Below are 25,744 nucleotides of genomic sequence, written 5' to 3' on the forward strand. Positions count from 1 at the left end.
AAACCACTTCACGGCGTATACTACCGCCCAAAGTCCCCGGCCGGAAGTCCCCGGAGTTGGGGACTGGCTTCAGTAGAAGCTGCTGGGAGTCCCTGCAGCCTTCCGAGTAAATCGCCAGAACGCCGACACCTCCTCATCTCCACCGTTCCCATGTTTTATTTTGTGTTGCCAGAAGTTAGTCTCTCTGCGTTTCTGCGCTGGGCTAATGCTAATGCTAATAATGCTAATGCGAGGATAATAAAATGGCGGCTTCACAAAACTTTTTGGGAGTTTTACGGGGCGTGGTTTGCAATCCGCCCAGCCAATCAGAAATATAGCTCTTTTCTCACAAGAGAGCCGTACGAAAGTCCCTGCTCTCTAGCAGCTCTCTGCTCTCTAGCAGAGACTTTTGTGGGGGTAAAAAGGTTCTCATGAACTAATTTTAGTACCGGCTCTTTTTGGTGTGAACGCGATAAAAGAGGCTAACGTCCACGCTAGCTTCCACGCTAGCTGCTATATGTTTTGCATTGAGGTGATACTTGAGGCTTGATGTGCTGCGGTGATATGCGAATTCCTTTTTGCATAATTTGCACACAACCGTGCTCTTATCGACGCTTCCATCCGTCCGTTTTTTAAAACAACATTTCCCACTGTTGTTCACTGTGGTTTGTTGTTGTCTGAAGTCATGAACGTTAGTTGGTGCTCCAGTATAATCGGTACGCCTGAAACTCATCCAGTGAGAAACGTTCCGCGGTGCAAAAATAAGTGCGATTAAAATGCGTTAATTTTTTTAACGCGTTAATTTTTGTGTAATTAATTAATCTTAATTAACGCGTTAAAGTCCCGGCCCTAGTTTAAACATTACTGTAGTTCAGGTTACATAGCCTATGGATTCAACATCTCTATGACCTGTGTTTCACGTTCGTAACTTTTAGAATTTATTGTAAAAACACGAGTTTATAATAATTATAAAGTTGGATAAAGATTTAACTGTGGCTGTCATGAGGCAGCCCGACTCTCCGCCTCCTCCACGGGTGTTTGTAGGCTGAAGCAGCACGGATGCTGTTATCTATAATAACTTTTTTAACTTTTCATTGTATTCTTTTTTGGGAAACATTCTTTTGCGCGACAGCTCGTCAACAGTTGGATAGAGATGTAGTCTACTGAGGGGAAAAAAGCATTTGAAGCTCACATTTGTGATGCAGCTGGTTCTACTATACACTGCTGTGAAATCCTGATAGACACGGATTAATAGAGCCGATTCTCCTCACCTCGCTGTGACTTCATGACAATAGATCATTTGTATCTTCCTAATGATAAATCCATCCTGCCGTCATTTAAGCTTCCTTTTGAGAGCAAACTCCTCTCATGAAGGACACACAAACGAGAAACCACATTGGACTTTGAGCAAAAAATCGGCGACAAAATGCCAAAAGAATTTACGGATGAATTTGAGCCTCTGCTTATTAAAGATTTCAATGGACAAAAACAACCAAAGGTATGTGGAATATGAGAAAAAAAATCAAAAACTGTCTCTACTGAGACATCAAAATAAAGTTGTTAATGATGTAAATATATGTTTTGTATGTTTGTATTGCAGCTCCCAAACAGATCACTTGTGTTGGCTGCCTGTGCTGCCTGTATAGGGGGAACCTTTCAGTTTGGATATAATATCTCTGTCATCAATGCACCCACAACGGTAATAACCCCACTGTGTCACCACATTTACTGCAGTATTTATGCACATTTGTCTGTACTCATGCTAAATGGGCTACTTTGTCATTTTAATTCATTCTGAACATCCATGTTTCTCTTTTTATCTTCAGGATGTGCATAATTTCATCAACCAAACCTGGATTGAGCGTTACCAGACTGGCATACCAGAAAGTGTTCTCACCCTGCTTTGGTCCACTATTGTGTCTATATTCACCATAGGGGGGCTGTTAGGAGTGACAGTCGGTGGGACACTGTCTGTGAAGCATGGAAGGTATGGCATATTTTTTGCAATATTTTTATTTTGTCCATATTGTTTTTAACATGAATGCCATAATGTCATATTGCTTTTCCAGGAAAGGGACACTGTTAGTAAATAATGCATTTGCAATAATCGCTGCTCTGCTGATGGGTCTGAGTTACCCCACAGGATATTTTGAATTACTCATCATCGGACGTTTTATCACTGGATTAAATGCAGGTAAATCATTCAGAAATACGTCATCTAGAGAGTGTGTTCACCAGTGTATTCAGTGTTTGGTTTTAATTTTGCATTTCAAACCTCATAAATATAGCTTTAATCACATATTTTGTTTTCACAGGCATTGGTCTTTGTGTTCAACCTCTGTACCTGGGGGAAATAGCTCCGACTGCATTTCGTGGGGCCATGGGAATGGGAACCTCTATTTCCATCACTTTAGGGCTCTTCGCTGGACAAGTAGTTGGTCTCAAGTAAGTAAATGCTATATTAAGGCTACAAACAACTCATTTCATTTTAGAATAATCTGCCAATCATAAAAGGTGGGGTAGGTCATTTTAGAGAAACCAGCTTGAGTGCGCTAGAATTTGAAAATACACAACCGGAAAAAATCTGCCACTTCCTTACAGAGCAACTCCTCCAACACACACGAAAGCGCACATAACCAATGAGGGCACGAGATAACTTTGTGCACAGATGCAGGCTGACAGGCAGGTAGGCCATCCAGTTATTTTAGCCGGGCTGGCTAAAATGATTGGTCGTGCTTTTCCCGTCCACACAGCGGCGTGCGTTGAAGCTTCCAACGCTTCTGGCCATTCACTTTGAATGGGGTGACGTCACTTTTAGCCGAACTGCATTTTGGGAAGCGACATGGAGCGTTGCTGGCGTTGCTCGCTTCAAAAGTTGAGCAATGTTCAACTTTTAACGCCTCGGCAGAAGCGTCAGCCAATGAAATCCCGTTTATGCAAATCTGCCAGTACAAGCGCTAGCCAATCAAACCGCGTGTATGCTGGGAGAGACTACGCAGGTCATTTCCTCATATTCCCAAAAATGGAGGGAAAATTCATTATAGCGGTAGTGAATCACCCGGTGCTGTATGATCAGTCCCTGTTCATCTACCGGGATACAAACCGGAGGAGCGAGGCATGGAGGGAGGTGGCAGAGACAGTGGATGAAACTGGTAGGTTTTCGCCTGTTTGGGGATTTTATATCCAGTTTACTTCGTTTTAACATTGCTATTGCTTTGTATGTCGGGGGCGGGAGATTCATGTGATTGGTTGTTGGTCGCGTTGCTCGCAAAAAATCCCCAAGCTTCAGATACATCCACCTCCAAGCGTCAACGCACGCCGCTGTGTGGACGGCTTCCACAGATGAATTTTTTTAATGGATTTTTTGTCAAAGCACTTAAGATATTCATTGCTATCGGGATGTTAAGAGCATTCCATGGAATATAACAAAAAGTGTATCTCGAGCCGGTTTCTCAAACTTACCCCACCTTTAAAGATCAAATGCAAAGTTTTTTTTATAATTGCCAGTAAAATCGAAATCATATAGCTACAACACTATCTAAGATATTGCAGTATTAAAATCGGAGATAATATGCGTCTGGCAATGCGCAATATTTATTTTGTTCAACTCCCAACACCAAGTCCGACGATTTATTTTCTCAGCCGCTCCTCCGCAAGATGGCGTCGCGTGACGTCACAGTGGCCAAACAAACAAACCTTGGCTTATCGCTCACAGCTGCTTCCGCCGATAGTACAACTTAGTTTCGTTATCATGTCTGATTCTGAGTAGACTATAGACTAAAAGCTTTAGGAATCCAAACTATAACATATAATAAGTACCCTGTATCAAGATTGATGCAAAACAAGTGACGTTTGACCTTTTTAGAGAGGTTTAGAAAAATAAAGTCCAGGCGGACTCACCACTGGGTAATTTGGGAACCATCACAACCAAACACAATGCTAACAGTGAGACTCTGAATTAGCCCTGAGCGAAAAATGCTAACCTATTACTGCACCGAAATCACTCCTAGCTCCCTTATTACTTATCCTAGCTCCACATCCAACACATTGTTTATGATCGTAAAGACACAGAATCTAACGGTGCCCACCTCTATAAGCATCCACTCGGCTGAAAGAAATGAAAGCATGGCGGAGGGCTTTTTTGATGCATAGGCCTAATGAAGTGGTTAGAAGAATGTTGGGTTTTCTAAGTTCTCACAGTCAATTTTAATTGCGCGGGGGGCATTTTTAATTGGGCCTGGAGGAATAATAGTGGATTTAATCCCTATCATAATGCATATTGTTCACACTTTTCCGTTATGAGTGGAGGAGCGATGAATGAGCTGCAGATAAACTACAATGCTAACAGTGAATTAGCCCCGAGCGAAAAATTCTAACCTATTACTGCACCGAAATCACTTCTAGCGCCCTTATTACTTATCCTAGCTCCACATCCAACACATTGTTTATGATCGTAAAGACACAGAATCTAACGTTGCCCACCTCTATAAGCAGTAAAACTGCAATTCCGTTATCTGCGTTATCTGCTGTGCTCCGTGCACTTTGAAATCTAATCAAAAGTTGTTTACCTCAATTCTTTGGCGTTTCTGCATCGCCCGGCTCTTTCGTTCTTTCAGTGGTTTCTTGTGCTGAAATATGGAGGGGACGGCTCCGGGTTTCAGCCTCCGACATGCTATTAATGCTTCTCCACCAACAGACTTCATGATAGCAGGATCAACGTCGTATGCATCACATGCGAAATGGTCAGAACACAACTTGCTCCATTTTGTCGGTTGCCATCCAACACGATTCACTAAAAAAATCCATTTTTTGCGGATGATTTGGTCTTTGGGAAATGCATGTAAAACTCTCCCAGATCCCGCACCGTTCGTACAACAAAAAGCTCAACAATAACCCATGTTAATTCAGTTTTCTTTTCGAAAAACATGTGACCGAGACTGCCGAGTCGGGATATTTGGTCCAAAGACTGTTTGGCCACTATTACGTCACGCGCGCGGAGACTGCTGGGAATTACATGTCAGAAATTCAGACGGCTTTGGGTCGAGTTTTGGATCAATAAAAAGCTTTTTTTTTGGGTGTATTATCTCGATTTAAATTTTTAAAAAAATACAGGCAGTCTTAAAAACAACATTTCTATAAAAATGTAGCATATTTGGAAGCTTTGCATTTGATCTTTAAGTAAAAATGTCAATAAATAGTGAAAAAAATATCCATCCTAGTTTCTCAAAATTCAGAATGATGTCTTAACTGTTTTACAGTCCAAGGCTCAGAGATGTTCTGGTAACTATAAACAGAGGGGAAAAAAGAAATATCCATTTCTGAGAAGCTTAAAACAGCATTGTGTGTCGTTTTGCATGAACAAACATGTATTAATTATCAAAAAAGTAGAACTTTGATTTACTTTTATAATTGAAGCGCTAATGGATATATTTGATTTTTACATTAAATAATAATATTTCCCCATAAACATTGTGTCTGTGCACATGCCACATGCACTGAGGCTCAGTCCTTATCACAGCGGCTCTCACATCTTTGTTCCCTTTTGCCATCTTTGTTCTGTATACCAGGCTTAATGGAAAAAGACAACACTTTAAGAGAAAAAGAGATAAATGCTATACTGTGTTTTTGTTTAGAAATGTCTGTGTGATTTCCCAGAGAGCTCCTGGGTAAAGAAGACAGCTGGCCCATCCTGCTCGCCACCACATGTGTCCCAGCCTTCTTGCAGCTCCTGATCCTGCCCTGGTTCCCCGAGAGCCCGCGCTACCTGCTCATCGACAGAGGAGATATTGAAGGATGCAAGAAAGGTAAACTTGCTCTGAAACTATACTGTACAGATGCTTTCATTTCCAAATATGTGTGATTGTTTCTCTTGACCACCAAGAAGATCATAGCACACATGATAGCATGGTTGAAATGGTTGAGGGCTCCCTTTTATCTGGAATCACCGGAGGCAGATGTTGTCCTCATGCCAGTGACTTACAGCATGTGATAACATTGTGTTAATGCCACATTAACACAAGAAACCTTTTTTAATCAGATTCTCAAAAAATATCCCCTCTAGCCTTGTCAGATGAGAAGAATGGTAAATATGGGGAAAACTTCAATCACCATGCTTGTCATGTGTTTCCCCATCTGCAGCCCTGAAGCAACTGCACGGTGTATCTCGCTGTGATGGCGAACTTGATGATATCGAGAAGGAGAAGAGAGGTTTGGCAGATTTCAAGGCCAAGACACCCTGGGAGCTCTTATGTGATCGTAGCATCCGCTTGCAGGTTCTCACCGTGATGCTGCTCAACGTGGCACAGCAGCTGAACGGCATCAATGCTGTACGTCTATATTATACCTGTTGTTCCTTTAATTGATTTGTCCTGCTACCTCTAACAAGGTTCCTAAAAGATGATTCACTTTGTTTTTTTATTTGATTCCTGTAGATTTATTTCTATGCAAATTACTTGTTCACACAATCTGGTATCTCTGCTGAAAGAATTCCATATGTGACCCTTGGCACTGGTGCCTGTGAACTCGTCACAGCTTTAACATGTGTAAGTATGAGTTTTACACTGTATTTGTATTGTGGTGTTCCTTCTTGCTACAGCAACACAACAGGGTAATAGATATAGGTGTACAGCCACAAGGGTAAAACAGTCAAGACATTTCTAATAAAAGCGTCATGCAAAAGATAAGAGTCAGAGTGCAGCTGAAATAGATCAGAACAGAATACTACAGAGGAACAATTGTAATAAAACATTCAATGGTGAGATTACAAAATATTGTTGAGCAGGATTTAGCGGAAAACAAAACTACGGAATTAATAAAACGTGGCCTCGTTTTATTTATTTTTCTCTCTATGAACTCTCCAGGGCTCCGTACAAAACTGACGCGTAAAAGGTCGAAGTTAAATTCAAGGAAAGTGTTTGCCTCGAGTGTCTTTGGTCCTGTGACATGCTGTGTGTCTCACAGGGTATCGTCATTGATCGCCTGGGAAGGAAAGTGCTCATCATGGGAGGATACATACTGATGAGCATCTGCTGCATATTATTCACGCTGACGCTCTCTTATCAGGTACCTCATTATAAACCATATATTTAAACCATTGTTTTTGACCATAAATAAGTATGTACTCACTAAACTAATTTCTTCTGTTTGGCTTTATTTCTCACAGAGTGCCAGCCCCATAGTTCCTTACTTGAGCATAGCTAGTGTGTTTGCTTTTATCCTCAGTTTTGGCTTAGGACCAGGTAATACGTTCTTCCTTCATTAAAGTAGTTTCTTAGCAGCTGCTGTTGCACAATGGTTATAACTAACTGATTTGTTTTGTTGTTTCTTCTTCCTTGAAGGTGGTGTGACTAACATCTTGACCACTGAACTCTTCACTCAAGCAACACGCCCTGCAGCCTACATTATCGCAGGATCCTTGAACTGGTTGAGCTTCTTCTTGATCAGCATGGTCTTCCCTTTTCTTGTGGTAAGCATTCAATAACTGCTGTCCAATTTGATAATGTTTTTCAGATCGATATATTCTCTGCATGATTATTATGCTAGAAATGATTCACAGTTATGACATTATAGAGATATTTAAAGACATTTTGAGACAATGCTGTCACTCAAAACCATCTTTAACTTTGTTTATTGTATGTTTTACCTTTTTTGTCCAATAGAATACACTCAAAAGACGAGTTTAGGGCAGAGAGAGTTATTCTTTAACCAAGATAATATCTGTAACCAATTACTTAAAAGGCGCTGAATTATTTACACCATAATATAATATGTGTTAAATGAATATAATATCAATATTTCACTTTTCAAATATCACGCTAGGCCATACAGGTATATCACAACACAAGTATGTTCATATAATGGTATCTTCTTTTTCAAATGCTATATCATTATCTGATACATTTCAAAGGACGAAATGAATTTAATAAACTTGGTTCTTTGAGAGATTTGGACTCATTGTGTTATATCCTGTTTTATTTGTACAGGTTTGGCTGGAGCAGTATTGTTTCCTCGTCTTCATGGCCGTCTGCACCTGTATGGCCATATACATTTTCTTTGTCCTTCCTGAAACCAAGAACAAAACCTTTATTGAAATCCAGAATGAGTTCAAGTCCTCCAAAAAGGCCCGCACTGTCGATGCAACAGGGATGACACAGTTATAACATATTACCCATGAATACAGCAATTAAAGCATTTTTGTCTTCCACTATTTGTTTTCACAAACATGAGTACCTTCCACAAGGCTTTATAGTCCACACTCACAACATATTCAATCAGAAAATGTAACTTAATATAAATGATAAACATATAGCATACATAAATCATGGTGCTTTGCTTGAACTAAAGAGACGTGCCTGGAAGTCATAACAACATCACTTTGGTTCAAATTGTATTCGTCACAATATGTCATATTTTGGTATGATAAATGATCAATTGGTGTGTAAAACCCTTAAAAAAGAGCATTCCATTGATTTTTTTTAAATAAAGATGAACTCATTACAGAGTGAGAGTATTTTCAAAGTGAACTGTTATGCACTTTTGGATGCCTGTTAAGTTTCCTGACCTTTCAGTGTGGCATGGAGAACAAAAGGTTCATTGATGTGTGAGTCAAGTAGTCTGTTTTCATTCTACTGGGGTCACAGGAGTGCTTTATATTACTTTAACAGCAATTACAGTACTATGATAAATGTTAAAGTAAAATAACTTAAAGTGATCATTCATATGTTTTGAATGCATGTTGTTTGAAGTTGCGTACTTAGTCACAGTGTTATCTACAGTAGATGGCAGTCTGCATTAAGTTTGGTAAAACAGACTGTAACAAATTGCATTTACTCAAGTACTGTATTTAAAGGGGACCTATCATGCAAAATGCACTTTTTGATGTCTTTTATACATAAATATGTGTCCCCGGTGTGTCGGGGAACTCACGCAGCGTCAGAAAATAAAACCCTCTCTCTTTTCCTCCGTACCCAAATCTCTAAAAACGGGGCTACAACGGAGCTGATCCAGATTTGCGTCCGATATGACGTAATATCTGAAATGTGGACCCACGGCACTATCAGAAAGTTGCTATCAGAAACAATGCCCGACTGTTTTGGACGTAATATGGTCGGTGTTTACATTAGCATCGCTAACACTCAGAGCTAACCGGTACTGGAGAGCATGTGTGTGAAGAAGCAGGAAGTAAAAAGGAACTCACCTTGTGGTATAACCGGCAAGAGAGAAAGCCTTTGAGCTCCATACTGCTTCAGAAATAATCCTTGATAATCCATGATATGGCGTTTCATCACGGCAGCATTTAGTTTAGACAGTAGCTGCCGGGTCCCGCATGAGCTCAGCCCCCTCCTTTTTTATTTTGTATCAATATTTTTTTTTTTAAAGCTTTACACCCAAAATCAGCACTTTTGAAACAGGAAGTGAAATAGAGGGATATGAGGCATGGCTAGAATGGGTGATCTGTTTGGTATTTTGAGCAAAACACTTCATAGACATGATTTTATATATTTGTATACATCTGAGGTGACCTTTAATTGAAATATGTAGGTACTTGAGTATTTTTGACATTATGTTTCTTTATACTTTTACTCCTCTACATTTTGTAGGCAAATGTTGTATACTTTTCACTCCACTACATTTATTTTATACATTGTGTTACCAGTTACGTTGCAGATTTAGATTATTAATACAAAATATAAATCAACACACATCATTATATATTTTAGGTTAAGCTATCTGCCCAGTGGTAATTCAAATAAACCAATTCAAGTGATGAACACATTAATGCGCCAACATTTTAATTCAAATTAATGTAATCTGTTGCTTAAAATGTCCACAACGAATACTTTTAATGCAGGACTTTTACTTGAAACAGAGTATTTTTACACTTCAGTACGGAAGAGGATTAGGGCCACATGTGAAACACTTTTTTAGATCCGACCGGAAGTGAGGATTATGACTTCTTTCTTGGAATTCTGACTTTAATCTCAGAATAAAATAACTTTTTTTTTTTGGTCAATTTATTGACCAAAACAGTAATAATAATAATATATATTTTTTTTTACTTATGATAATAATTATAACAAAGTAAAAAAATAATATATAAAAATAAAATAACTACTTTTGGTCATGTGGCCCTAATCCTCTTCTGTAAACAGTATGCCTCTCCTGCCGCTCAGTGTAGTCTCCAGCAGGGGGCAGCAAGGCTTAATTTACGATAGTTGGAAAGCAGAGAAGAAGAAAGAGAAGCTCCTCTCATTCAACATGGCGTCCTAGAGCAGTGTCCATGCTCGTTTGTTGACATATATTTATACATTAAACTCATGCTACATTAGTGGAAGTACAGCTACTAAAACCATGTCGAGACTCATCATTAAAAACCTCCCTAATGGGGTAAGTAAACTCCCGTATGTCAGCACCATTTTGTCTGATTTCTCCTGAAGATGTAACCTCGCTGTGTGTTGTGTGCAGATGAAGGAGGAGAGGTTCAGGTCCATGTTTGCTGCCTTTGGCACAGTGACAGACTGCTCTCTGAAGTTCACCAAGGATGGGAAGTTCCGTAAGTTCGGCTTTGTGGGGTTTAAAGCCGAGGAAGACGCGAACAACGCTCTGAAACACTTCAACAAGAGCTTCGTGGACACATCCAGAGTGACGGTATGGAGATGACCATCAGTGGTGCAGTATTCAGATGCTTTACTTTAGTAAAAGAACCAATACGTTTGTATCAAAGTACTGCATCAGAGGTGGGAGAAGTACTCAGATCTTGTACTTAAGTAGAAGTACCAGAGTGTACTGCATTCAACTTACTTAAGTCAAAGTACAGAAGTATTATCAGCAAGATGTACTTAAAGTATAACAAGTCAAAGTAATCATTGTGCAGAACAATTGCCTTTCTGTATTTATATAATTATATTTATATATTATATAAGTGACATTAAGAGATAATATTGTTGCATCAAGTAGCATTTTACTTTAGTAGAGAAACAAAGTTCTGATGGACTTTTTGTAAAATATTTTAAATGATTTGACTCTTTTGTGACTTAAACAGTTAGTCCACTAGTTTAATTTTTAGAGACGCTACTTTTTAAAAGTAGCTAAAGCTGTTAAATTCATGTAGTGGAGTCAAATTATATTATTTCCCTTTTTAAAAGTACTGGAGTAGAAATATATAGTAGCATATCATGGAAACAACCCTCAAAATTGTAATTAGGTACAGTACTTAAGTAAATGTACTTAGCTCTGCTGACCATGCGTGTTGACTGTGACTGTTTGTTTTCCACATGTGAACAGTAAACACTGTGGTTTTCATGTCTTCCAGGTGGAGATGTGTAAGGTGTTTGGAGACCCCACTAAAGCCAAAGCCTGGAGCAAACACACCCAGAGCTCAGCCCCCGAAAAACCCTCCACCCCTGCTGACTCAGACAGCAAGAAGGTACACACACCAGGAAGAAAGTATTATCATCACAAGGAAAAACAATAACCACATACAAAACAATTTGACATCTCTTCCGGATTCTTTATACTTTGTACAATGTTTACATACAAATCATATGAAGATTTAAAAAAGTATAATGTATATTAAACTGTTCTGCAACACTATCCCGTAAAACCTTATTTTTGTGTCTGCCTTTTAGAAAAATAAACAGAAAAAGGAAACCAACAGCACCCTGGAAATTGTGAGTAAAAGTATCAGCTTCTATGTTTGTCTTCGGTTAAATGTTCATTATTCAACATCTGAATGTGGACATGATGAAACCAAACTCAAGCTCCTTGTCAATCATACATAATAAACATCAATACTTCTTTGGTTACCAACCACAAAGTGCAGAAATCTCCTTGAAGTTGTTATATTTACACCCAGGTCTAAATCAGCCTCACTAAAACCTGTTTAATATTGACATAATGACATTATTGACCTAACTTAAATAATTGTTATAATAAGTGACAAATGACAGTTTTTCTGTTTTTAAAAGAGAATCCTTTTTGAGCATTTGACCATGCCAATATCTCACAGTTATAGTGGAAAGAGACACTAAGTGTGTACAGTTTTCTTTGTTGTCGTTTGTTTATGCAAGTTGTAATCATTACATGTCTACTTGTCGTGTGTCTCAGCTGGAAGAGGACCAGGGGTTCAAGGAGTTTCTGTCGGTACATCAGAACCGAAGCCAAGCACCGACCTGGTCCAATGACACTATGCAGCAGCTGCAAACTGATCCTGATGCTGCAGTGGTGAAGACTCAGAGCAAGAAAAAGGTTGCTTCTGATGATTACCTTAACTTTGATTCAGACGAGTCAGAGGAGGAGGAGGAGAAGGAGGAGGAAGAAGAGGATGAAGCTGAAGGTTAGTAATGACTTCTTAGTCTAGGCAAATAAAAGGTGTGTTCTAATTTAGGGGCTGGATCCTCTGAAGTCTGGATTTGCATGTAGTTCCATAAAAAACGAGTTAATGTATACTTTTATGATATAGCAGGTACACAATCTGTCAGATAAAGTAGTAGTACAATACTGTGCATTCAATAGAAAATGCTAAAATAAAAGTAGAGAAAATGTAAATGAGGCTGCATCAGATTATTATAAACTGTAAGTGTGTTCCCAATGACAATCCAGTTGATCCTATATGACAAATGCTACACATAACAAGCATAGAAAAAAACGTGTGTGTGATTGACCGATCTCCATATTTGTGTTGCTTTCAGGTGCCAATAAAGAAGCACTGAAGTCTGGCTTATCAGACATGGATTATCTGCGCTCAAAGGTGGCACAGACAGAGGACACCATGGAGGAGAGTAAGGAGAAGCAAGATGGTGAAGAGGAGGATGAAGATGATGATGATGGTGTTCCTGCGCAGCACACAGACAGCGCCTATGAGAGCGGTGACAAAGAAAACCTCTCAAAGACCAAAACCTTAGTTTCCTCTGGGGATGAGAAGCAAAGCAAAATAAAGAAAACGGCCAAGCAAGAGGTGACTGTTCAAATACACACGTTAAACAAAGCTGTTTAATTCACGACATTGTTGGTTTTCTAGTTTACACTCACACCTGTTTGTTGCAGATGGAGCCGACAACAGAATTTACAGTGAAGCTAAGAGGAGCCCCGTTCAACGTGAAGGAGGTGAGTGAACAACAGCGTCCCGGTTTCAAAGTTACTGTGAAGATATTCCACTTTTAAAAGTTCTGTATATTTCATTTAACAAAAATATCATCTTTTGTGTTTGTCCTCATAGCAACAAATTCGGGAGTTCATGTTGCCCCTGAAGCCTGAAGCAATCAGGATTGGGAAAAACGAAAGTGGGAATAGAACAGGTTTGTTTTTCAAAGGACTTTTCTCAGCATAACGTACCCTGATCACATTTTATGCTCATAGTCATATTATCCAGAGGTTTACTTACTAACCCTTTTGTTACCTCCACTACTCTATTGTGAGTCACCTTAGGGCGTAATGGTGTGTTAATACAAATGAACATATGTTGCATCATTTGGATAATTATGGTTATACATATCCTACAATTTGTCACTTAGTTGAAGTAAAGTTAGTCCAATCCAAATGAGTCCTCTAAAACATGACTTGAACTATATCATATAGATTGCCTCACATGTGCTTATCATCGGGTAGTTTCTAAATGCTAGGAATCCATATTCTTTATTTCTTACATAAAACTACATTACCAGGTTTAAAATGTGCTGGCAAATGTACTATAGATATTGTACAATGTAAACCACCTGGTGGGTAGAGTTGTCTAAATAAACCCTATGTCTTTGTTGACTGTGTCTTTCAGGGTATGTGTATGTGGACCTGCACTCTGATGAACAGGCGGAAAAGGCTTTGAAGAAGAATAAAGATTACATAGGTGAACAATACTTCATCCTTTTCTCTTGTTCGTGCATCACCATGAATTGAACTGAAATGATCACCAACCTTGTGTGTATCTGATGCCTCTTCCTGGCTGAAAATGACACACCTGCTTGTGTTTTCAGGTGGGCGTTACATTGAGGTCTTCCGTGTGGACCCCAATGGGGGTAAGGGGAAGAGAGACAGAAAGGACAAGGACATTGACAGAAGCTTTACCAGGAAGCTCAAGGATGATGAAGAGGAGGAAGATGTTGCAGAGTCTGGTCGACTCTTCATCAGGAACCTTCCTTACACCTGCACAGAGGAAGAGATCAAAGAGCTTTTTGCTAAACATGGTGAATTTTAAACAAAAACTATTTTTCAAGTTCATTCAGGCTTTCACTTTAATCCTGGGGAATAATAATTGTACATCTTTACAGGTCCTATATCTGAGATACTTTTCCCCATTGACAATCTGACCAAGAAACCGAAAGGATTTGCTTTTGTCATGTACATGATACCAGAGAATGCTGTGACTGCTCTGGCTCAGCTGGACGGACATATATTTCAGGTATTTTTACTGCAACAGACTTAGTATTCCAACTTATTTTCAGATGAAGTTAAGGCTGATAAGTCACGTTCATTCTCTCGTGCTTTCAGGGCAGAATGCTTCACCTGCTGCCCTCCACCTTGAAGAAGGACAAGACGGACTCAGACGCTGGTGGTCCTGGCTCTTCCACTTACAAACGGCAAAAAGATTCTAAAAATAAAGCTTCAAGTTCCAGGTAAACAATAACTAAGCACAATATCCTCTCATTCTGTGTTTGTGGTGTCGTGTGATTTTACATCTGACTACATATTTTAATTGTTTGGTAAACGACATGACCCCTCACCCTCCTTGCTTGATTTCATGTTCTTTCTAGCTCCCACAACTGGAACACCCTATTTCTGGGCACAAGTGCAGTGGCAGATGCCATTGCTGACAAATACAACACGACAAAAAGCAAAGTCCTGGACCATGTGAGTGAAGCTGTTTCCTGTTCATAACGTGTTCATTAACTCCAGCATTAGTGTGTGTTCAGACCAAACACTTTCCTGCATTAAAACAATGCAAATGCTTGAGGTTCCAGTGAGTGCCTTGAGTACTGTACTTTGCCCAGTTTAGATCTGAGTTTGAAGTAGGGCTCCACTAGATGAGGAATAAATAAGTGATATTGGACACTGTTGTCAATTAACGCAATTGTGTACTCAGTTCTGTATTCCTGCTGCTTTTCAGTATACAGCTTAAGTACAACTATTAGCTTTAAAATAAATAAAAATACATAATGAAACGTATAGTGAACATTATTGTTTTTTTCAAATGTACCATTAATCTGAACACAAAAGACACCAATAAAATATCAGTCTTCTACAAATTAGTGTATTTGGAGGTTGACCTCATGATGACTAAACTTAGTTTGAAGGCTGCCAAAACTTTAGTTTATTTAACTAAAAGGAGTCATCAAGGAAAGCATGTTCTATTTAAAAAAAGGAACAGTAAAGATATTCTGTTTACATTAACAAATAATCTACCAGGAGTGCATGTTTGCATATTCTATTGACTTTGCTAGATGGCGTCTTATTGCTTTCCATGATGAATGATATCCACTTGTCTATTAGGGGTGTAACGGTTCACAAACATTTCGGTTCGGTACGTACCTCGGTTTTTTGGTCACGGTTCGGTTCGGTACGTTTTCGGTACAGCAGCATTTTTTTTCACAAAACAAAACATATATATATATATTTGTATTATTATTATTAAACTGTGAATAATGTATTCACTCAAATAAATACAAAATATAATAAAATAAACATTAAGGTGCAGCATTTCGATGAACTGAAATAATCTGTATTTGAACTTTACTGTACTAGTACTCACAAAATATAAACTATTAGTTTTGGGTTTTTAATTATTATTAAACTGTGAATATTCACTCAAATAAATACAAAATATAATAAAATGAACATTAAGGTGCAGCATTTCGATAAACTGAAATAATCTGTATTTGAACTGTAGCCTACTGTACTAGCACCTAAGCAGCCAGTTTGACATTAGGACTTGCTTGTCATTGTATTTTCATGTTTTTTTAAATAAAAATTAACTTGTCCACATTGCTTGCCGAAAGGGCAGATCTGCTGGCACTAACAATGTCTCCTGATGTGGAGAAAACCCTCTCGCTAGGGACAGAGGTAGCTGATACAGCCAGGCATAGGCGGCGCGTGAGACTCAGGTTTGGGAAGGCTAAATCACTTTTTTTTTACCTGACGCTGCCCGCCTCCGGCGTCTATAGAAAAGAGATCAACTCAGTGAAAGCACCGCCTGCTGACCGATCAGAGCTCAGTGTGCGGAGTTTAAATCTATCAAGTCATATTACAGGATAAAGGAAATACAGTTTAAACTGCCGTATGCAGAGAAGACGCCGACGTGTCGCACTTTATCATTCATATCACACTGATATCACATCATCAATCAGATCATCTATCTCACATCGATATCACAATATCTCCTTATCTGAGTCAGCTGAGCCGTATCTGGCCGTGCAACACTTAGTTACAGTGTCACAGACTGTATGCAGATGAATTATTTTAAGCAACACATTAAGTTGACGAAACACTCAACTCAAATGTAATTAAAGTCAGATCCCCTCGTGTTTTAGATGGGGCAGTATCATAAAACTGTTGTACGCTTTCAAACACTCTGTAGTTTATTTATTTTTTAACGAGTTGTTCTGTATTCACCTTGCAGCAACTCTGTGGCTTGTATCCTGGATTATATGTTTAAGTCATGGATGTCTAAAGTTCATATTTGTCTAATATTAGTTTACTTTTCATTAATGAAGTATGACGCTGCGCTGTCAGTACACTTGTCCCTGTTTGTGATTGGTCAAATGTTGCTAACCCCGCCCCTTTAACGTGAACGCGCTCTCAGCTGGAGAGAGAATCCCTGGCTTGATTTACCGAGTTGATAACCAGCGTTGTAGGACCGCTTAGCGAGATCTCGTTTGTTAGGGTTAGTTAAGATTACTCAAACATATCCAGGGTCTGTTGAACTGGCTTCGTAGCACAGGGCACAGGTGGCTAGCAGCGCTAATGTCAAAGACACAAACATTATATTTTTATTTTACCAGGATGCAGTGACACAAATATTTGGGAAAGCTTAGCCTTCCCAAGCCTACAGCACCCGCCGCCCCTGCAGCCAGGTAGCGCTTTGCTAACATGGCAACATAAGGATATTTGGTGTTTGTAATAGCTTTGGCTCGGTCTGATCTTTCTGCGAGTGGTGGAGGCTTAAATGCTAGTGGGAGTTGGGTTTGCACTTCAGTCTTTTTTCTTTTGCTACCGGTGATATTCACGTTCGGGTGATGCCTTTTCAAGAGTGTGCAAGTTTGATGTATTGCCAGCCGCGTAACCAATTTTAGTTGAACAATGCCGACAAACAGCTTTGGTTCGGTCCACCTGTCTTTGTCCTTCATCCTTGTACGTAACTGCGAAACCAAAATGTTCCCAAACCGGAGACTTCAATGATGCTGGAGGATTTTCGAGCTCAACTTTATCTGCGTTCGCCATTAATTTTTGACAGTTCCTCAAATTACTGACTACATTTGAACGCATCCCTCTGACCAGCTCTCATAGTATGCCTCTCATCCAATGAAATGACTTGCTCGCTCTATGACGCGTTGAACCCAATGTGATCAAATTACTCTGAATGCTGCGACGCAGCACCTGAGATTACTTCCAAAAAGTTATTCACGTTCTCAATTTTTTTACGTTTAACGTTATATTCGTTCGGTACACTTCGGTACACACCTGTACCGAACCGAAGGGCCCGTACCGAATAATTTCGGTACGGGTACGTGTACCGTTACACCCCTATTGTCTATGCTTGCCCTCCTCTGCAGGAGTCAAAGGGAAGTCTTGCAGTGAGGATGGCCTTGGGAGAGACGCAGATTGTACAGGAGACTCGACAGTTTCTACTGGACAACGGTGTCAGTCTGGATTCCTTTAGTCAGGTATGCTCGATACAAATTCCCATTTACTAATTGCTAGATTGACAATAAACAATATACCGTGCTGGAAATCCAGGAACATTTTTAACATTGTTTCCTACATATAAACATTCCCAGGCAGCAGCAGCGAGGAGCACAACCGTGATCCTGGTGAAGAATCTTCCAGCTGGTGTGACGGTGGCAGAGTTGGAGGAGCTTTTCTCTCCTCATGGCTCTTTGGGCCGAGTGCTGCTGCCGCCCTCCGGCCTCACCGCCATCATCGAGTTCCTCGAGCCCACCGAGGCGAAACGAGCCTTCACACGGCTGGCCTACAGCAAGGTGCGTGTCGCTTTATACCAGTAAAACCTGCACATGTACCACATGTTTGATGCTGTCCTGACTGTATCTCTGAAATCTGTAGTTCCAACACATCCCGCTGTATCTGGAGTGGGCTCCTGTTGATGTGTTTGTGGCAGGCAGACCAGAACCAGGTATAATCTCTCACACATTGTTTAGCATACAAACCAACCTTTCAAGTTTGTTTTTGGACTAATTGAAATAACCTAAATGTATTTTTTCCACCAAGTATTAGAAAAGGAGGAGGCAATGAAAGAGAAAAAGGAAGAGGAGGAAGAAGAAGAAGAAGAGGAGGAGGAGGAGGAGGAATCTGCTCCTGGTTCCACACTTTTCATCAAAAATCTTAATTTCAGCACAACAGAAGAGACACTACAGGAAGTGGGTTGATTCATACATTCAACCCTTAATTAATCATTTTAATCATAGCTTAATGTTTAATATTGTTTTATTCATTTGTTTCAGACATTCGCCAAATGTGGAAAGATCACTTCCTGCACCATCTCAAAGAAGCAAGATAAAACAGGTATTAAACATTAAAAAGAACTATGAACTTTCACATCCATAAATGTAAAATAAAACACAGCATAAACTTTGGTCTGGAAGCAACGTCAATGTATGTATGTACTTGTATGCCTTTGCCGTTGTTTTCTCAAGCTTTGCAAAAGAAATGTACAAAGTTATTATTATTTTTTAGTTAACAACCACCTTTACAATATTAATTTGCTTCCAGGCAACATGTTGTCCATGGGCTACGGTTTTGTTCAGTATCAGACAGCGGAGGCAGCACAGAAGGCCCTGAGGACACTGCAGGTACCATCCTTATGTCCGTGTTGAACACATGTTCTCTGCAACCTGGATCTTTGTTAATGTGTGTTTTTATATCTCGTCCCTCCACCAGCACTGCTCTGTGGATGATCACCAGCTAGAGCTCAAGGTCTCTGAGAGAGCCACAAGGTAAGATATGCATCAGAATAATCAAATATAAATAATATATCAATTGTGAATGTGCAAGTTTATTTAAAAGTAAAGTGTTATGGAATAAGCCAGGACAGTTGCTATTTGCAAGCTTAAGCTTTGTGCATTAGCACCAACCTTAAGATATTGGAATCTGTATCATCTGAAATGTGCATCATGATAGAAAATGACTTGGTAAAAGCATTATTATTGCTGACTGTAAGAGTTTGTGAAGACAGCTGTTTTGATATGTAAACTCACTTCATAAATAGTTACACATAAATGTATTTCCTCTGTATGCAGGACTCCTGAAGTGTCACGCAAGAAGAAACAAAAAGACAAGAAACAGACGGGATCCAAAATCCTCGTGCGAAACGTCCCCTTCCAAGCCACCGTCCGGGAAATTCGAGAACTCTTCTGGTACTTAGCACATACACACACAACTGTGATTATCCTCATGTTGTATGGGAAACAACCTGAAAAAGATACATTAATAATACCATGATTTCATCCCCATGTAATTTTCAGTACTTTTGGAGAGCTGAAGACAGTCCGTCTTCCAAAGAAAGCCGCTGGTTCAGGGAATCATCGAGGCTTCGGCTTTATTGACTTCATCACCAAACAGGATGCCAAGGTTTGTATTATCTACGTTTTCAGACTGAAACACTGCTGCAATAAAAATGACCATTACCTTAATACAAACTATGCTCCCGTCTTCTCCCCAGAAAGCATTTGCTGCACTGTGTCACAGCACCCATCTGTACGGCCGACGCCTCGTGCTGGAGTGGGCTGACGCTGAGGAAACAGTGGAGACACTGAGGCGGAAAACAGCTGAACATTTTCATGGTAAGTCCACATTCTTTTGAAACAACATGCAGAAATGAAAGCAACTGTTTATTAATGTATTTATTTTTGCTTAATTGATCCTCCTTGACAGTTGCCAACAAAAAGCAGCGACAATCAGAAGTCATGGAGGGAATTGTGGAGAACATGGAAACCGGAGGCGATGCAGAAGACTGAATCTGCCCACCATCACTGTCCCTGCCGACTCTTTGACTCTGACCAGTGTCGCCCTTTGTCTTTTAAAAAAAAAATAGGACTTTGAACAAAATAAGGACTGGTTGGCAAAAGGAGATCATTATTAATAATGTCTCAGCTGTTGGATGTTTTGTGGAACTTCTAGATTTCTTACAATGTTTGGTGTAGAATGATCCTCAAAATAATTTAAATGGTTTGATTTCAGTTTTTATATAAAACGTTATATCGTGCTTTAAAGGTTTAATGTCTTAATTTGTTTGTGTAACCGACTGAGAAGAAAATAAGCAAAAAAAATATGAATTGTTTGTCTTTTGAGAAACGTTCTCATTAATGACTTTGAATCTTAAAATAATGATAAGAATAAGAAAAATAACGATTATATCAAGATAAGGTGAGTCATTCCTACTTACAAGATATTTTCTTTTGCATCACATTGCCGATAATTGACCTCTATATATTTTAAGAGCTGAAACTTTAAAAGTATGATAATGTTGTAAACTCAAAGGGACATCTAGTGGCAGCAGGCTTGCAGTGAAAACCCTTATTTAAGACTGAGAAGCATTTTTCTCTTATTATTAATAAGGTAATAGTTATTTAATATTTCTACATAATTGAGGATACATATTATTCTGTAATAAATATATTTGTATTTTATTTTTGTAGAATCAAATTACAGTCATTGCTGCACAGGATTGCTTCTGATTCATGTGATCCAGACATTTCCAAATATTAGACAAGTTAAGTCCAGAAGTCAATATGTTGTCTTTATACATGTTTAGTGTTGTAGTTTATCTATGTGGACCCCATTGGATACGTGAAACACTTTGTAGATTAGCAGTTATTATATCTGCATATCATGTGTTTTTATATGTACAAAGAAACTGACTGTTACATTACATTTAATGGAGTACACTATTAACATCTGAATTGTAGTGGAGTAGAAGTACAAAGTAGCAACAAGTACTCAAGTGCAAGAACCTCAAAATTGTACTACAGTACTTTTGTAAATCTACTCGGTTACTTTACACCACTGTTTATCTGGTGCCAATGTGCATGAGTAGCTGTTTAGTGATTGGTGGAGGTGTGGACATTGGGAGTGGGCGTGTTCTTCGTGTTGTCATGTGACTAGTCACCCACGGTGTCATGTGACTTGTTCTGGCAAACATGGCGTCCGGACAAAACAAGGGGTCTGCTGCTGGTTTTTTTAAACCTGCGTTTACTGTTTTAATCGGTTTTTGTTTTATGTGCGCATCTGTTCGGGCAGATATACAAACCGCTGTTATTGACAAACAAACCGGACAGCTGTCTGTTGTTGAGGGATATCGAGAAGATTTTGTGGCCTGGGCTAACTTCACTGATGACATCAAAACATCAGGGTGAGTTCATGTTTGGGTCTTTCTATTGGAGGGACTCCTTTGCTAATGCTGTTATATTTTTAAGAATATTTAAACGCCTTTCCTCAACGATTAGTTTGCAGTTTATAGACCAATCGACAACTTCTTTCAACTTTTACTTCATCTGCATTTTTACTTCTAAAAATATCCTAAAACCCGATAGCAGAAGTGAAACACGTGACAGGAAAGGTCAAGATAGTCATACATGCATAGTGGACCTCTGTGCAAATGTAAGAATAGTAGTAAAACCCAATGAATGCATGCATTTATAAAAAGGAAAATAATTAAAAGGATATGGAGAAATTCAAGCAAAACATGAGAACACAAGTAGCCCTTTCTTTGCAGCTGGTCTTTCTTGGAGGTCACCACCAGCAGTCAGTACAATGACAGCATCCAGGCTTACGCTGCCGGTGCAGTGGAGGCTGTACTCACATCTCAGGTTAGATTATACAGTCCTTTTTGATGATTTACCTACATCACATTTATTTAACCCTAAGACTTGATGTGTGTCTGTTGTAGCTCATCTATAAGCACTGGATGAACACTCTGATGGGCTACTGTGGGCCCTTCACCTCTAGAACTGTTTACTGCGAGCGCCTTAAGACCTTCATCTCAACCAATCTGCAGTGGATTCAGGATCAAATAGAGAAGCAGCCCAGTTCACCCTACTGGTACCAGGTATGCATTTAGTATTTGTAGGATGATTGCATGGCCTGAAACATTTGAAAAAGCCATAAATAAGATCTGACATTTATTTTCTGCCTGTCAGGTGCATCTGGCCCTGCTGCAGCTGAAAGGTCTGGAGGATGGCTTCAATGACCAGCTGTCATTTCCATTAGGGTCGTTCTACCTCAACCCATTTGGCTTCTTGTAAGTGGCTATCTCCATTTTTTAAATTAAGTCATGTATTAATTTAACATATTTATTTACTGGTCCATAAATGTAGTTTCTTGCTGTTGTCTATCTTACTCTACGGCTACTCTGTCCAACCAGACTGTTCCAAATGGGTGGGGATCTGGAGGACTTGGAAACAGCTCTGAACAAATCCAGCCTTACTCAACCTCTTGGATCGGGCTCCTGTTCGGCTCTCATTAAGCTGCTGCCCAACAATAAGGAGCTACTGGTGTCACATGACACCTGGAACACTTACCAGGCCATGCTGCGCATCATGAAGAAATACATGTTTGCCTTTAGAGTTTCCCCTTCAGGTAATTTCTAATCCAAGTCTGTCTTCGGTTCATCATTGCTTATGTTAAATCTGTGATTGTGACTTTATAAATTGTTTGCTGTGTTTTTTAATTAATTATTTAACCTTTGCTTTTCGCTATTGCATATTTAGTATGAATTAAGATGTGATGATAAAGGCCGTGATGGTCTGGTTCATTATTTTTGGGTTTATTTACCATTTAAAAGTGGTTGCCTGAATGAACCCACATTTTTACAGACCCTTTTTCAAAAAGACAAACTGTGTTTACAAGTTTGAAGCACCAGTAATGGACTGGCACTGTTGTTGTCTATGATGATGAGAATGCCGATAAATCTAACTTTTTTATGTTCTTAATTACATTTTTTTCAGACGAGCACCTTCTTCCTGGAGGAATTCAGGCATTCTCCTCTTACCCTGGATCGATCTTCTCTGGAGATGACTTTTATATCCTAAGTAGTGGCTTGGTGAGATCTGTTTGTACTTGCCACAATACAACCGACTACAAAATAATACTGAGTTATTTAAATGTGTTGTCAATATTTTTACTTGAGTAAAGGAAACATTTATTTTATTTCCCCTAATCTATCTTGTGTCTCCAGGTTACTTTGGAAACCACCATTGGCAACAGTAACCCCGCTCTCTGGAAGTTTGTGCAGCCCACAGGGAGCGTCATGGAGTGGCTCAGGAACATTGTGGCTAATAGACTAGCTTCTACGGGCAAGGAGTGGGCCGAGATATTCAGCAAATACAACAGTGGAACGTGAGTATTAAGACACAGACCTTCAGGACTTTTTGGTTAAAGAAGAGTAACCACGGGCTCATTACGTAGGTGCGTGTCTATCAGGACAACAGTGTCAGTAATGAAAAGTCACACTAAGGACACTAAGTCCATGCCAACATCAACATTTTGTCTTAATATAATCCATCGTCTTTTTTGTTCTGTGTTCAAAGTTCCATTGAATGAAAACGATAAGATGTGTGTTTTGTGTGACCTCATTCTGTCATGTGGATTGATAGGATAAGGAAGCAGAAACAGGTTTTTTATCAGCAGTCACATGAGAAGTCAGTTGGTTTACACAACTGCAATCAGGCTTGTGTCTTTGTTGTGGACTGCTGAATAAGCGACTTCATCAATTATATGATTATACAGTTAAAAATAAAAGTCAGTTAATGGTATTAGGGTAAAGGTTGTATGCTCATTTTAGACTGTGTGTGTCTTTTGTAGGTATAATAACCAGTGGATGATTGTGGACTATAACCACTTTACTCCGGGGAAGACTAACATTAAAGAGGGGCTCTTTGTTGTGCTGGAGCAGATTCCGTAAGTCCTTCATCATACATTATTTCAGCATTATATTATCATGACTTCTAAATAACCTTTTTAAAATATTTTAATGCTGTAGGGGAGAAGTTGTTTTCAAAGATAAAACTCAGGAACTGCTGGAGAAAGGGTACTGGGCAAGTTACAACATACCGTAAGTATGCAGTTTAAACGTTTTATGTAAACATGTACTTTGGATGTGTTATAATTGTGTTACATGTAAAACTGCCTTTTGTTTATATTTGCTCATATGTAGATACTATGAGGAAATATTCAATGCAAGTGGCTGCAATGAGCTGGTGGAGAAGTACGGCCCGTGGTTCTCTCTGGACCAGAATCCTCGGGCTCAGATCTTCAGAAGAAACCAGACAGCTGTCACAGATGTGGACTCCATGATCCGCCTTATGAGGTACAAACAAACTCTAACATTATACTTTAAATATGTTGATAAAAAAAAAGTGTTATCAATACGATTCTTTGTCTCTCCTCAGGTATAATAACTTCAAGGAAGACCCATTGTCAAAGTGTGAAGGCTGCAATCCACCTGGAAACGGAGAGAATGCCATCTCAGCCCGTTCAGACCTGAACCCGGCGAATGGAACGTATCCGTTTGGCGCTTTGAGGCAGAGGTCGCATGGAGGAACAGACATGAAGGTTATTATATTTTCCCATTTATCTACTTCCCATATCTCTGCCCATGCTTACCCCAACTCTTTTCTATGTGCTTGCTAAATCTGATGCATTGTGTGTTCCTGTTCAGATGACCTCCTACGGGATGTTTCGTGACTACGGTATGATGGCAGTGAGTGGACCAACATGGGACCAGGTGCCGCCCTTCCAGTGGAGCACTTCCCCTTACACAGATCTGATGCACATGGGGCACCCCGATACTTGGGCATTCAAGCCGATAAAAGTCACCTGGAATCCTTAGTTGTTTAAATGCTGAATATACGAGTGGCATGATCAATGTAAAAACTGCCGGCGGTTTGAAGTTTGGACAAAGGGAAATTATACTTGGATTCTTTCTGACTCCACTTTTATGAACTCAATAGTCATGTTAATGATTCTCAGAAGAGTGGCAATAATATCCAGCAGGTATTACAGTTATGCACTATTTTCATAATTAAAGCACACAAGGTATACAAATGTTGCAATATGAACTACATATCTGATTTTCATGTTTTGTTTGCTTAATAAGTGTACCTATTGCGTAAATCCCACTTGTTTCAATTGTGCTGCCATTTTCTTGAAATTGAAAAATGTTTTCACATGACCTCACCTTTCTTTTGAGAAAAACGCTAAGTTCAATAATACAGATAAAGAAGGTACTGTATGTCACTGTGAAGTCAAATGTCTTGATTAGTTTTCAAATAATTGTAATATAATGCCTTATATGATTTGGGTATTTTTTTCTAATTATTTTCTAAATAAAATACTCAGATTGTTGAGATGTAATGTCTTCATGTTCTCTACTGCATCATTTAAATTGTTATTGTGGATGTGTTCAAATATATGTTTGTCACTATAGCCAAATAAAATCATATCGTTGCAAAAACTAATACAATGGTAGAAGAAGTACTCAGATCTTTTATTTAGTTAAAAGTAGCAATACTACATTGTAAAAATACTCTGTTACAAGTAAAAGTCA

At 39.2% G+C, this 25,744-nt stretch overlaps 3 protein-coding genes across 3 annotated transcripts; all 3 read left to right on the plus strand.

Moving 5' to 3' along the window:
• The first annotated feature begins 722 nt into the window (after window positions 1–722).
• On the plus strand, window positions 723–8,454 carry slc2a11b (solute carrier family 2 member 11b). The gene is made up of 12 exons (XM_034203227.1): window positions 723–1,477; window positions 1,580–1,678; window positions 1,806–1,966; window positions 2,049–2,173; window positions 2,295–2,424; window positions 5,635–5,783; window positions 6,118–6,305; window positions 6,411–6,521; window positions 6,940–7,041; window positions 7,142–7,217; window positions 7,317–7,444; window positions 7,962–8,454. The coding sequence occupies exons 1-12, from the start codon at window positions 1,406–1,408 to the stop codon at window positions 8,136–8,138; spliced, it is 1,518 nt and encodes a 505-aa protein (XP_034059118.1). The 5' UTR covers window positions 723–1,405; the 3' UTR covers window positions 8,139–8,454.
• A 1,747-nt stretch (window positions 8,455–10,201) lies between these two features.
• Window positions 10,202–20,828, plus strand: rbm19 (RNA binding motif protein 19). Its single transcript, XM_034203228.1, has 24 exons — window positions 10,202–10,365; window positions 10,444–10,626; window positions 11,291–11,404; window positions 11,607–11,648; window positions 12,085–12,313; window positions 12,669–12,934; window positions 13,024–13,083; window positions 13,196–13,274; window positions 13,748–13,819; window positions 13,947–14,156; window positions 14,241–14,371; window positions 14,461–14,585; window positions 14,724–14,820; window positions 17,739–17,849; window positions 17,964–18,164; window positions 18,247–18,316; window positions 18,412–18,560; window positions 18,645–18,705; window positions 18,913–18,992; window positions 19,081–19,136; window positions 19,440–19,556; window positions 19,665–19,770; window positions 19,862–19,982; window positions 20,074–20,828. The coding sequence occupies exons 1-24, from the start codon at window positions 10,330–10,332 to the stop codon at window positions 20,154–20,156; spliced, it is 2,799 nt and encodes a 932-aa protein (XP_034059119.1). The 5' UTR covers window positions 10,202–10,329; the 3' UTR covers window positions 20,157–20,828.
• A 267-nt stretch (window positions 20,829–21,095) lies between these two features.
• On the plus strand, window positions 21,096–25,655 carry plbd2 (phospholipase B domain containing 2). Its single transcript, XM_034203229.1, has 12 exons — window positions 21,096–21,550; window positions 21,914–22,007; window positions 22,088–22,246; window positions 22,338–22,438; window positions 22,562–22,776; window positions 23,145–23,239; window positions 23,375–23,535; window positions 24,001–24,096; window positions 24,179–24,250; window positions 24,353–24,505; window positions 24,588–24,750; window positions 24,857–25,655. Exons 1-12 carry the CDS (start codon window positions 21,339–21,341, stop codon window positions 25,025–25,027), a joined length of 1,692 nt encoding a protein of 563 aa, XP_034059120.1. The 5' UTR covers window positions 21,096–21,338; the 3' UTR covers window positions 25,028–25,655.
• The last annotated feature ends 89 nt before the right edge of the window (window positions 25,656–25,744 follow it).

The sequence above is a fragment of the Gymnodraco acuticeps genome, unplaced genomic scaffold, assembly GCF_902827175.1.
Source record: "Gymnodraco acuticeps unplaced genomic scaffold, fGymAcu1.1, whole genome shotgun sequence".
NCBI classification, from domain to species: Eukaryota; Metazoa; Chordata; class Actinopteri; order Perciformes; family Bathydraconidae; genus Gymnodraco; species Gymnodraco acuticeps.

Excerpts from the sequence above, each read along its gene's own strand:
- slc2a11b (XM_034203227.1), top strand. The coding sequence starts at position 1,406 with ATGCCAAAAGAATTTACGGATGAATTTGAGCCTCTGCTTATTAAAGAT. Across the intron at positions 6,306-6,410 it reads AGCTGAACGGCATCAATGCT|ATTTATTTCTATGCAAATTA; the intron begins GTACGTCTATAT and ends TGATTCCTGTAG. Across the intron at positions 7,218-7,316 it reads CAGTTTTGGCTTAGGACCAG|GTGGTGTGACTAACATCTTG; the intron begins GTAATACGTTCT and ends TCTTCCTTGAAG.
- rbm19 (XM_034203228.1), top strand. The coding sequence starts at position 10,330 with ATGTCGAGACTCATCATTAAAAACCTCCCTAATGGG. Across the intron at positions 11,405-11,606 it reads CTGACTCAGACAGCAAGAAG|AAAAATAAACAGAAAAAGGA; the intron begins GTACACACACCA and ends TCTGCCTTTTAG. Across the intron at positions 11,649-12,084 it reads CCAACAGCACCCTGGAAATT|CTGGAAGAGGACCAGGGGTT; the intron begins GTGAGTAAAAGT and ends CGTGTGTCTCAG.
- plbd2 (XM_034203229.1), top strand. The coding sequence starts at position 21,339 with ATGGCGTCCGGACAAAACAAGGGGTCTGCTGCTGGTTTTTTTAAACCT. Across the intron at positions 21,551-21,913 it reads GATGACATCAAAACATCAGG|CTGGTCTTTCTTGGAGGTCA; the intron begins GTGAGTTCATGT and ends CTTTCTTTGCAG. Across the intron at positions 24,251-24,352 it reads TGGGCAAGTTACAACATACC|ATACTATGAGGAAATATTCA; the intron begins GTAAGTATGCAG and ends GCTCATATGTAG.